Here is a 13,968-nt window from a genome sequence, read left to right on the forward strand (position 1 = left end):
AAGGCCATAATGTAAGCACATACCAACTATGTTGTATTTTCTTATTGCTTAAGTTTTTTGTATTTTATGTAGTATAATTATATAATTATTGAGCAAAAGACAATTGATTACTCCTGATATAAAGTCTGAGTTGTTTTGACTGAAAAAATAGATGATTTTTTCATAATCGCTCGCGAAAACTGTCTATTTCCCAAGATATACAGATATTCCTATAACAGTATTAAGTGGAATAGATCGAAAAGTATTTAAGAATGTTTTATACATATTATTTTCAAAATGATAACAAAATTATGAAAAATTACAAATTATTCTAAATTTCATTTTAAAATAATATGACAAATTTGATGAGGGTTTACTATCTGGATCATAAGTTATTTTAATAAATAGTATTTTTTAAAGCTGTGCTCTAATAAAAATGTATGGAAATGTGTTACAAAATAAATGACGAAAATATCAATTTTTTAATATAAGTACATAAGGTATTCAAGATTATTTATGTATAGAACTATATTGCAATGTATGAACTAGTTGCCCAGTAAATAAATAAAATATTTATTTGTTCTATATCTTTGTAATCAGTGAATCGCAATGAAACTTGCATAAGTTATTTTGAATATTTAAAAAACTTATTCAAAAAATTCAGATACCATTTTTAAAATTTTAATTCTTAACAATAAAAATAATAACAAATAAAAAACCGACTGTATTATTAAATAAAAATATAATCTTATTCACACAACTTTCATATGTACATAGTTTATTTGAAGTGTTATCATAAACACATTTCCAAATCTAATTTTTTTAGAGATGTACGTTTGATATATCCTTAAATATAAATAAAAGGAGAAATGTCATTTTCAAAGCGATCTTAGTATTTAGTAATATTCACATGCAAATATACAAATATAATTATCAGTTCTGCGCGCCGATTCGATTTATTAGATTTAAAACACAATCATAAACTGAAATAATAATTTTATATACAATTAATTAATTGTCGATTTAATAATAGTGCTACTAGCATCTTAAAAATTTGTAAATAACCTATGTCAATATTCTTATACATCACAGTCCAATGGATGTCCAAGGACATTCTTATGTTCTAAAAACGTTTTTAAAAACGTTCCTCGAATAGTGTGCTGTATGAATTTATATAGCATATTTAGACAGGACGCTTTTCAAATCATATCATAGAATTAATTTTATATTAACAATTTTATATTAACATAACATTTATATATAATATTTTAATCATTTTTTTATAGAGTGCAATAATAATCATTAATAGTGCAATGTATTATTGCTATACTCTATTTGATGATTTTTTAATTTCTAGGAGTAAAATCTCACTTCAAAAGAATGAAATATTGCCACTATTGAAAAAGAATGAAAAATTTACATTTTTAAATAGGATTTTCACTTTTTTGGAATGAGATTCATTTTAAAGGAATGTAATCTCCAAAAGTGTGAAATCTTATTCCAAAAAAAAATGAGCAAAAATCTGCCATTCATATTCAAAAATGCAAATTTTTCATCCTTTTTCAATAGCGAAAATATTTTAACTCACTCTTCTGGAGTGAGATTTCACTCGAAGAAATTTAGAAAACATTCTAAATTTTTTAGGACAATAATAAAAAATTTTTAAATATTAGATACGAATGTCAGTTATTGTAAAATTGTTAACTCTATATGATTTGAAAATCATTCTAAATATTGTAGCTATATATTAAAGTGAGAAATGTCTGTATCCCGGGAAACAGATAGTATTCGCGAGTGGTTACGACAGAATCATCACCATTCCGGTCTTTAGGCAGTCGGATCAGGCCTTATACTAGAAGCAACCAATCACTTTTTGTCCGATGATTGTCCACCGGTGTGTTGTCTTTACCTGGCACTCGTGGCACCCGATTCCCGATACCGGGATGCCGTTTTATCTCAGCCACGCGGTCGCCGATCTCCGCTGCCGTCGCCGGGTCACGTATTAATTTTTTCGTTTAAACCGGTAAGGCGAGTTCACCTCGATTTCGCGACGATTCGGTGAAAGTTTTGCGCGTTCCTTTTTTAGCAGTAGCTGTGCCACTGCGACACTGACCGTTGTCGCCGCGAAGAAACATTCGATATTGTAAGACTAAAATAAATCACTCAACATTTTCGTATAGAGCGTGATTCTTTTTGCGAAAATAAATAGATACTAGAAAGGAAATAATTATGTTTATAAAATATAAATATGTTATATTTTTCTTCATAAAAGAGAAAATTAAAAATTGCCGATAATTATATATCGAAAAACTCGTTATCTTTCATAGATAAACATATTTCTTCTAGTACGTTATTATATACGTTTTACTTATTAAGAGTTTATTCGAGAAGCTCGTTTATTCCTGCGACGTCAATAAGAAAAAGAATTCGCAGGAAAGTGAAATGCTCAGAAAATAGATAAACGATAAAATAATATTTATTACGTAACGTATATACGTACACGAGGTCAGACCCATTCGCCAAGAGATTGGCGGAAACACCATTTTCCCGTTTAAGTGGCGATTAAAAAGTCAGCGACTTGGACTTCCAGATCCTGAATTTATCGAGACCTCGCAACACTCCTACTTACGGTTCTCTTTCTATCCGTACCGCACCGTTTGATCCTACCGCGGTCGAGGATGCCGTTGCTGTACCGGTCTGAAGTATCATCGTCGTCATGGCGAACCGTCTCTCGATATTACCATCGTGTGTCTTTTATTTCCAATTTTTCTTTCCTTTTATCTTTCATACATTGGCGTGTCATAAGGAAAAGTCGGTGCACAAATTACGTCCTTCTACTAACTTGAATTACCAATATTCACTTAAAGAAAACGTATACATTGAAATATCCATCTTCTTCACAGATTATCAGTTGATGAACTTAGGATCTGTATAACATAAAATGTATATAAGATGGATATAAGATATTTGAAATTAAGGACATTTAAGTTATAGATTCTGAAATAAGACATTTTTTAAGACATCTTAAAGTCGATTTTAGACTTTTTGTTATAGGATAATACGCTCTTATAATTCAAATAAAATACTTAATATAAAAAATTGAAGTCATCGATGAAAAGAAATGCTATATTTGTAAACGCTATGTTTTGTTAAAATTAAGATCTAATTTAGAATCCTATACATTGGAGAAAATATAGTGATAACAACGATACAAGTTTTATGTGTAAAATTAATGTACAATAATCGAAAATATTTTATACTTGCAGTTACTATATAACTATGCACGCATAAATTCTGCACATAAAACTCGTATAATTGTCGTTTTAGTTGTTACCATTATCTTTTTTCTCTGAGAGTAGATATATGCAAGAATTTTGAAATCTAAAGTCGTGTTTAAATTAGCATTATAAATGCTTATAAAATTCTCGTCACTTAATTAGCCAATAATCTAAAATGCGGACATAAGATGTCTTGAAGAACATCATGAAGATATCTTTCAGATATCAGGGTAATGATCCCGTGTAACTTTATCCCTAGAGAAAAATGTAAGTGAAAATTTTTTGTATGTATGTGTATATGTACATACAATTCATAAAAATTTTCACTTTTCACGTTTCCGCTCTAAAGAAAAAGTTACATAATCATAAAAAGACATCTTTTTAAGACATTTTATGTCCCCTTTTTGGATTTTCATTGTCTGGGTAAACATCTAAAGTTCTAAAGATTCATGTAATGTGAATCGTAATTCTTTGACATCTTCAAAATAGCAAATGGCCAATGATGGCATCGATTTTTGCGGTGCAGTAAGAAGAAAGCGCGAGAAAGAAGAGGCAGAGAGAAAAGATTTTACTGGTGATGTCGATGCTCCCTGCTCAGCCGAGCTCAACGAAGATGGCGATCGTAGCTCATAGCTAGTGTGCAGTAACAGCACCTCTTCGACTTCGACAGGGTCAGCCAACCGGCCGGCCAGCCGGCTGGTCTAGCTAACTTTTACGACTCGCGCTTCCATCGACGCGCGGATTGATAGTAATTAATTCGTTTTTCCTTCTCCAACCACACTGCGGGCATCGTAACGAGATATCGAAACGTCGGCACTAGGTACTCGCGTAACCATGACGGCAAATGTCAGAAGTTATTCATGCGAGGGGAACGGCAGAAGAGAACTCCCTACGGTCGCGTTGGAAAAATGTTGTTCATCGCATGGTCAAGGGGTTAAGTAAAGACGTAGCGTAAGGTCTTACGTGCCTCTCTGGGAACTCCCGATATACCGTGAGCCGCGTGGGGAGCGTTTAAATGTACCGCTCGCTCTTCGCTTTTTCTTTCTTTTACGGGCAAGTGTACGATCGTTCCGCGCCGCTTTATGGGCAAATTTTCTGCGTGGTTCATACAGTGGCGTAGAGCCCTAAATCTTGAGATCCAGGAAATACTCGGGAAAAAAATATTTGAGTGTCAGTGGTAAGAATGATAGTCGAACTCCGTTTTGCAAAATAAAAGAATTCAAAGTATACAGAAAGAAAACATGAGAAGTATTAATGATTATTATCAGTAATATGATGTTAGATATTAAAAAAGCAAAAGGAATCCAATGTTATTTAATTCGATCTCTTAAATAACATTTTGTTATTTATATTGTAATTTTCATGTGTCAAGAAATAAATCATTCATTTCTGTAATTTGTTTCGAAGTAAACAGCATCCATAAATGTATATACTAAATAATAAACTAAAATAATAAAATAAAAATTTGAGTCAAATTTAATACATTTTCTTATGTTGTTAAATTCTTTAATTAATCTTAATTTTTTCCGTTTTTAATTAAATTAATGATATATTGAATAGGAATAACATAGTGTATGTGTGTATAGAAATGATTAAAAATACTACAAAATATATGCTGTCAATTTAATTTAAGATTTTAATGCCATTAATTATATTAGCAATGTTAAGATATAATAATTAAATTGAAGATTAATAATTAAAAAATATATAAATAAAGTCGAAACATTTCAAATTTCGTTTACAATTTGTCGTTTTATCATAATTGAGAATAAAAATTCATATTAACTTGTTTTTTAAATACATTAAATATTACTTGATTATTGACAATTATCCTTTTTATATTTGTTTTGTAATTTTACGAGCCTGATATTTTAATTCATATTTTGATTAAAAATATGATAAACAATAATTCAAATGGGGCATAATTTGAATTATTTTTAATCAAAATATTACAAAACATTATAAATTTAACAGTGTGTTATTAAAATCACCTATACCTTATAACGGTATGTATCTTGCGAAAATATATACATTATTCCAAACCTATCAAATATTTGAAAATTTTGAAAATTTTGCAATTTTCGATTTTTAAATTTATCATTTTAATTCGGTATATTACCACACAAAGTTACTACACAAAGTTAATGGTTCATAAAAAGTTGTTGCCAGAATCTTTGAGCGATGTTAATGCATCATGTTGTGTAATCATTCTGCCTCACTTTCCTTCCTTATTGATACGCGCAATCGTCATTATCTTTATTCATAGCCTATATGAAATACACGATTGTAATTCCACTTCTTTGACTCATTACATTTCATGGAATTTTATGGAAGCAACATTAGCTTCCCGTTTCGCGATCGCAATAGACTGAGTTCCACTCAACTGCCGGGATCGTTGTTCTGCGATTTTAGAAATCGGCGTCGCATTCTATAGATTTTCTGCAATTTTCCGCGACAGATTGTATAAACGTTTGTGACAGTGATCTCATGGGTGGAATGCAAAGACGGCAGGCGAAAGGTCTCGCGCGCTTAATAGCGCGCAGAGGGCTGGCGTTGGCCGAGAAACTAGTCCCGATGGAAATTTATTCTAGTGAAGCGAGAACAACAAATTATCGACCGGTCGATCTCTCCTAATACGATGCGACGGGAATGCCAGGGCTTGAAATGCGCGGCATCGTATCGATACTACAGAAGATTGACAATGTGTATATGTAAACAGTCCGCTGAAAAGTAAATCGATTGTTTCGATGACTTCGTATAATTAATTGACTTAAAAAATAGAAGAAATAGCATCAAATGAATTGTATCATCAGAATATAATGTATAAAGATATGACACAATTAGCCTAGCAAGTTATTAGAAATACTCAAAATAAGAAACTTCAAAATATCGAAATTCTAAAATGTAAAGACTGATTTTGATCTTTTTAATCCTTTATAGTAACACATGGATTATTCGTGTCTTACACATTTTTTTAAATATCAGAAACATCTAGCTAAATAATAATCTCTGCTCTCTAAGATCTTTGGAATTCAATTCTAAAAAAAAGTGACGCGACAATTCAGCCATGTTTCCATGTTTGAAAAGAATGACTCAATTATTAATTTTTAAAAGTGAGATTTCATTTTTTAGAGTTATATTTCGCTCTAAACATTTTAAAGAGTATCTTTTCCTTTTTTTAAATATACAACTTTATAAACACTTTCTAAAGACGTTAAAATATATATATAAAAATCATCAAATAATTTTTTATGCTTATAAAAGTTATAAAAATTAATCCAGAATACGAATGATCGTATGTAATCGTATGTAATAAAGAACCAAAAAAATCATCATGTGTGTACTAATTATAAAGATTAAATAATACAATGCATTTCTAATCATTTATTATTCTAATCATTTCTTTACGCAGAAATAAGTAAAAATAGATATTTCTTATCATTACCGTCTATCTTTCGTTTCTAGAATACCACTTTCTAAAATACTGATCAGATTGACGAATGCATTGATTGCAGATCGCAAAGTAGTATCTTTCATTCGTTAATTGCAAGAAGCACAACGCCAGTGGAAAAGGATATGTAAGAAAAAGAGGGAAGAGGGGAAGAAAGAGAAATATAATAAAAGAAGTCATGGTAGGAGCCTGCTTTTGCCAGGACAGATCCCGCCAGGACGATAACACGAGGACACATCGCCACCTCGGCGCGACGATCGTAAAACTTGGTCAGGTAAAGGCGCGGTCCGTTTGAGACCTGCTGCTAGGAGGACGGACAGGAGCTGGTTATAGGCTAGGTATTATAGTTCTGGACTGCTGTCGGTCTATCTCGCGAGGGATGCACGTCCCGTACGCGTATCCTTCGGGGTGGTCCTGGCGACGACATCGGTTCATTAATCGGCCAGATACCCGAGAAAAATGCGCTTTTACGACTACTCTCCCTTTCTCACTCTATCTCACCTTTGCTCTCTCTCTCTCTCTCTCTCTCTCTCTCTCTCTCTCTCTCGCTCTATTTTTCTCTTTTTCGATCTCTTTCTCGCACAGAGTTTCTCTACCAATTTCCTGAGGTAGGCTAACTGATAGCTTATTATCGTTACTGAGGAGATCTCAAGTGAACTGGGTAATTATACGTAGAATTCGATTAACGCAACACTTGACGATGTTGTTTCAGTTTCGCTCCGGAAGTCTACGAATGCGACTACGAATTACACAAGTTCGAGGTACCCTGTATCTAAATGCTCCAGATTCTGGACGTTTTGAATTCTAATCGCTCGTAATCTATAGATTCCTTGAATTCTAGATATCTTGAATCCTTGTCTCCTCGAGTTCCTCGCGCAGATATCAAATTCCTTCACGATTCTAAAATCTTCAAGAGAGAGAGACTAAACCCGAAATTTTTTATAAATTTCGTACAAATTTCGCAAAAATGTCAGATAAGAACGTTACCTAAACTTCTTCAAATAATATGCTATATTGAGTTCTCGTTAACTCTATTTTCATGAACCGATTGCGACCGAATGCAATCTGTGTGACATAACTTGTGGTGATGGTGCAAGACTGCACGTATAACAGTGCAGTCATCATATGTGTGCGTTAGCTGTACGCAGAAGAAACATTGGTCAGGTAACAAGAGTGCTAATGAAGGATAGCCAGGTTCTTATGAGCTTCTTCTGAGATCAGCACGTATTCCTCCTTTGGCACACGTGTTTTTCCGATGAATCGTATTTCTCATCATTTAATTTTTTATAAACCTTCGTATTGTGCAAAATAAGACTAGTCAGCGAATTTTATCTGATTATTTCTAAAAGTTTTTGTTTTGTTTCAAAGAATAAAATTTATTTAAAAAAAGGAATCAAGAATAGTGATCATTGAATTTTTTTTTCATCCTAATTAATGATAAATCTAAAGCTACACTGATTGTGAGTATCAAATAATAAATATCGTTATATCTCACGATATGTAAGAATCCGGAAATTGTTCTCCGGTTTTTAATACTCGCGGTTTGAAAGAATTGCAATTTTTGCGATGTCTCGTGTATCGTTCGTCGCAAGTGAGGTTTATACCACAAACTTGAACGGGTCTCTTACTCGGCTAAGTGAGCGGAGAACGATAAAGCACGGCGGTTTCGGTGCGTCTCGTGAGAAAACGGCGCGCATTTTTAACGCGCGTCACGTCGGTACGCGCTTTCATACGCGCACGCATACACACGCACAGAACGTAGCGGCCGACACACTGCGAAAAACACTAGCGCGGCTATTAATTTAGAGACCGGAGGACAGAGAGCGAAGGCAAAGCTGCGGCAAAGGAGCAAAATGAGCGACGCTTCTCCCGGTTCCTTGGGCCCTAAATAAAAGAAAGGAGAAAGATTTAAATAAAAGTAAAATCGTGTCGCCGCGGTCGCGTGAACTACCCGGGCTCTACGAGGATATGAGCTGGGGAATCCGCGGGAACCCTTACTTCCCTCGGGGGAACCCCCTCGCGGAGAACCTGTCCTGTCCGACTGTCGGGATCGGCTTTCCTTCCTTTGCTCCTCTTTGCTCGTATCGCGCGCGCTTCACGCTTTTGCCGAGTGTTATCTCGCGATCGCTACCACGGAGAACGGAAGAGAAAAAGGGAAAAGAAAAGAGAACGTCGGGACGTTCACATTTCTACAATGTCTCCGGAAGATTGATAGATAAATGGACCACTGATATATACTTTACTGTTATACATCTTGAAAAGGGAAAGAGACAGATCGCCGGATTTGTTTAATTGCATAAATTCTGGTTAAATTTAAAAGGAATTAAATTTCAAAGGAACTTGTAGTTAAAATATGTATTTACATGAATATATAGAATGCAAGAATGAAAAGAATTCTGTCATTAGGGTTTTTAATTAAAGAAAATCCTGAACTTTTAATGTCCAAAATTGTATCAACTCAAAAATGTCCCAAAATAAAATTTATATATATTTATTCTATGATATAAAAATTTTTGACTTTGCAAAGTCCTGAGAAACTTTTACTTTCTAGAAGATATACTTCTTTTTTTTCTTTCCTCTTCTCGTGTTTCGGTCGATAAATTTTAAAGACTCTCATTTACATATTAAGATTAAATGAGATACCAGAATGTAACTACCCAATTATCCTTAAATTTACTTTTTAATCATTTCTTATAGTTTTTAAAATAATCGGTGTACGAATGATGCAATAAAGTCGAAAAAATTGTAAATCTTTAAGTCGTGACAATTTTTAATCTCCAAACTTTTTTTTTAACGATTATAATTCATACTTCGTGAACATACATTTTATCCTACAATAAATTTCCCCAGAACCATGCTTTTCTTACTTTTCAGTAGTTTCGAAAAATATATTGGTTCTAAAATAATATCTAAAAGGTATTATCGCGAAATATATTTTCAGAATTTTCTCACAGTATTCTCGTTCTCAGAATATCTTTTCCAAGAATATGCTTCCAAGAATATTCCCGGTGCGCATCACTAGTTATAAGCAGTTTAATATTACCTAAGAGAGATTGGTGCTGGAAAAAAGAAACACTACTTTCCCACCGGCCCGGGAAAGATGGCAAAACAACGCTCGACACCCCACAGTGCACGGATGGATGCTCGTCGAGGGCAGGAGCACGCCTGACCTCCCAGCAGACAAATTAAAATGATGCACAGGCGATTCCACGCGTTACTTGCGAAAACTCCTTCCTTCTTGCTGTCTCGAAACTATTTCAGGATGCGCAAAACTGAGCGAAATATTGTTTCGTCGGCGATACTCCTTGAATTCTAGGAAAGACCACTAGGCGATATTCGTACAAAAAATTGAGAAATTAAGAATAGAATGATTCTATTCGAGGAAGCTATTTGTTATTCGACAACTCCAATTCAAGAATCAAGCATTAACAAGCTTAAAGACGAAGTTAAGTCAAAGATTAAAGACCAAAGAGATTCAAGAATTCAATAGCTAATCTTCACTAAATTTCAAAAGAATTAATTAATTTAAGAAGAAAAATTTTTAGTAAAGATTGTATACAATTTATCTGATAATAAGCTAAATAAAGAATAAATATATTCTGTTCAATAAAATCATCTTCTTGACTTAATTTATATAGCAATAAAGAGTGTTCAAGTGCCGTAAAAGCGAAGACAGTCTATGTAAAATACAAATAAAACTTGTTATAAATGGCTAGTTTTTTTTTTATTACGCGCCTAACTTGGTGACTAACGTAGGTCTGTTTTTAATTGCTTTGGGCAATTTAAAGGGACAGGCGACCACAGAATGGAGGTTATAAAAATACATGAATGGACCCTTGAAATGTTGAGTGTTCTAAAGCATTTTATTAACGCCTTCGCACAATTTTGTATTTCATCTATTAGTGATAAATTTTGTATTGCAGGATTAGGATAATTAATCAATCAACAAGCATAACCGAATAATCAACTCATTATTTATTTATCTTATGATACCTTCGTACACTGAAATTTTTTATCACTTTAAGGAATAATTTATATTTACATATTATTTCTTACATTTATACTAGCTAATTTATTACTAAAAGATATACGTATTAATTCCTTACCCAGAGTATTAAAAGCATTGAATAACAACTTTTAATATTTAAAATAAGAAATTAATTCAGCAAGAAAGCCAGTTAAATTGGCCAGTATTAAATTTTTATAAGGGACTGCTACATTATAGATTAGTCGTGAATTAATTTTATAAATTTTTAGAATTATTTTTTTTTATTCTTATTTTACTATTGATTGACAAATCCTTTATTAAAGGATTCTATCGAGCTAAATTTTTTTGCTTTGCAATCATAAGAATTAATAAAATTTCAAAGATGATTAATAAGATGATTAATACTACCATTATTTTAAAATCAAAATAGAAGTTCGACTTACCCTGTCATACTGATGTGTCGTCGTGGCCGCTGGAAAGGGTTGGAAAGGCGCCGGCCTAGCTGGACTATGGTGGGCCGCATGCGGATTGGCGTGAGGGTGACTATGCGGGGCCGCATGAGGATGGGTCGGATGCGGCGGCGGTGGCCGATGGGTCTGGTACAGGTAAGGATAATATTGATACATCACATCGGAGCAGCTCATCACCCCGCCCGGGCCCGGCACCCCAGAGCTGGCCTGCAGACCTGCGTACCCGAACGTCGCACTACTCTTTCGAACAACACCACTCCTAAAATTGTCCTCCAACTCCGTCGATGGCTCACGATGGCCACGATCGGATCAAACGTTCAAGATCATCCAAGGTCACTAAAGTGATTAAATCATCACTAATGATAATGGTCCGTGTTGTAGCATACAGCGACAGCGAGATTCAATGTAATAATGTCAACAATAATGTCGAACAGCTTTCTTTGAATACTCTAGTTTTGCTTCTTCGGTAGCTTAATATGATCAATTTAAATATTTTAAATTATTATATTTAGATATGTATATTAAATTAATAGTATATAGTTCACACTGTTTATAAAGAAAATTAAATGACTCGTATTGTTGTTAAGAGTCTTATCATTTTTTATTTTTGCACCATTTGCAATCATTTAAAATCCAAAATTCATCAAACAATACGATATTAACTCACGAAGATGCGTGTTTCAATATCTATAATCATTTCAGATTCCTCATTTATTCAAATGCAATTTTAATATGTTATCTAAATATATAATTATTAATAAAGGAAGGAAATATTTGCAAAAAGTGAAAGAGAATTACGAAAGAGATAAGATATTTGTAAGTCAATCACAATAAGATATACTTATCAATTTTGTTTAAATATAACAATGACCATTTCTATTAAAATTAAAATGCGAAATGTATTATAGCTAATAATAAGCAGTTTAGTAAAGAATAAATAATTTTAATTGTTCTTTCTCAGAAATCACTGAACCATGGCGAATCATAAATTGTTAATAATTCTTTGAGATAGTTAAGCTGATGGAAAAAGTTGTATAAATCGATTGCTCTTCTTTTTTTTCTCTATAAACTGAATGCAAAAAGATTTAAGTAGACATTAGCTGAGGATATGTCAAATTATTGAACATATCTTCAACTAAAATTTTCACAAAACTGAGCAAGACATATAAAAATATCTGAAAAATTCTTGTATGACACTTCCTCTTCTATTACCTCACTTTTCAAAATTTTCTTTTGTAAGCTTTCTTCCAGTAATTAGCCTTCGCAACATTTTCTTTTTTCCCCTCAACAAATTTCAATTGTTCACAATTTATAGTTTGTTGACGAAATTACTGTTTTGATCAAACTATTTAACTGCTTTCTTCTATTAAAACTTCATCGACACTTCACTAACTAGTAGCTACTGTCACCGTCCTCGTCATTTCATATGTCATACGTATGGATAATTGCGAAATTTAAAACGACACTCACTACTTGCCTCACAATTGTTTCCAATTATCTATTTTTCCAAAAACTCTCGATAACACCGTCTTTAATAGTAAGATCACGCTCGTTCGATCGCGACACGTTCTTCGAATTTAAAATGCAAAAGTCAGATGATTCTCTTGAAGAACAAGAGATTGACCAGTGGAGAACGAAAAGCAAGCCCTCACCCTTGCAACGTGAACGGAGCGTATCGCCGATGGTGGTGTGTCTCTGATGGGTGAACACAAACTGAAACCCCCCATACGCGACACCGTGTGTCACCCTCTCTCCATAGAACCTGTCGCTGTCTTTTTCTAGAGCCGTCCCGTCGTTTTCGAGCGGAGCTGACGTTGGTATTCTCTTTCCCCTTTACCATCACCCCAACACGTTGGGGACCGCGACGGCAGGATCCGCCTCCTGGCAGTACCGACATTGGCCAATCACCGTGCTCGATCGTCAGGGCCAATCGCACTTGGCCTGCCACTACCACGAGCTCTCCCCGTATTGATCCCACAATGAACCCAACTGCAGCTGTGGTATTAAGAAGTTCGTACTCAGGTTAAATCACCCCCGCCTAAACCTCCTTCGCCTCCCTGTTCCCTTTCCTCTCTCCGGTTTCTTCGTGGTCTTCATCCTCCGCTACGGCCACCTTCCTTCTATCCCGGATAACCATCCCCCGCAGCGTGCATAATGAGTCTTAATTAACAGTTTCGCGGTGTTTTGGGAAGCTTAATTTGCCGTAGTGAAGAGAGAGAGAGAGAGAGAGAGAGAAAGGGAAAAGGAAGAGGAAGAAGAAGATGGCGTTTTCAAGACAGAATTCCTACAGAAATGTTGCTGTCGTAGAAATCGCATTTTTACACGACATCAACTAATCGCTTTGTGATCTAATTTTAACTACATTTGAAATAATTTTAAAACGAATGATACTTCAAACTTTAAACTTGCAGGATAATTAAAAAAAAGCAAGAGATATGTTTCGATCCCCATGAGATCTCCAGTATCCCCTATTATAGCTGAAATAATTTTACAAGATCTAGAATCATCAGTTATTGATTATCTACACAATTTTCTTTCTACTTTAGACATGTAGATGACATTATATTAGCAGCCTCTTCTGATACTTTGAATGACATTCTTGACACTTTTAATTAGTCACATACAAGACTAAAGTTTACTACAGAATTTTTTAGGAATAATGAGAGATTGAAGTTTTTTGATATTGCTGTTATTGTCTGTATCGATGAAAATAAAATTATTTTTGATATCAAAAAGCAACCTTTTCAAGTAAATTTTTGAATTTTCATTCCCATCCTTTGTGTCATAAAAGAAGAGTTATTT

At 33.8% G+C, this 13,968-nt stretch overlaps 1 protein-coding gene across 1 annotated transcript in view; it reads right to left on the reverse strand.

Annotated features, from left to right (window-relative positions):
• The window catches only part of LOC105620950 (protein vestigial), a 54,305-nt gene extending 42,965 nt beyond the window's left edge, over positions 1–11,340 (reverse strand). Inside the window, exon 1 of the mRNA XM_012202426.1 lies at positions 11,140–11,340. Coding sequence (XP_012057816.1) covers positions 11,140–11,340 — 201 coding nt within the window. The remainder of the gene's footprint in view (positions 1–11,139) is intronic.
• Positions 11,341–13,968: the final 2,628 nt, after the last annotated feature.

Source organism: Atta cephalotes, assembly GCF_000143395.1.
Source record: "Atta cephalotes unplaced genomic scaffold scaffold00031, whole genome shotgun sequence".
In the NCBI taxonomy this organism is placed as follows: domain Eukaryota; kingdom Metazoa; phylum Arthropoda; class Insecta; order Hymenoptera; family Formicidae; genus Atta; species Atta cephalotes.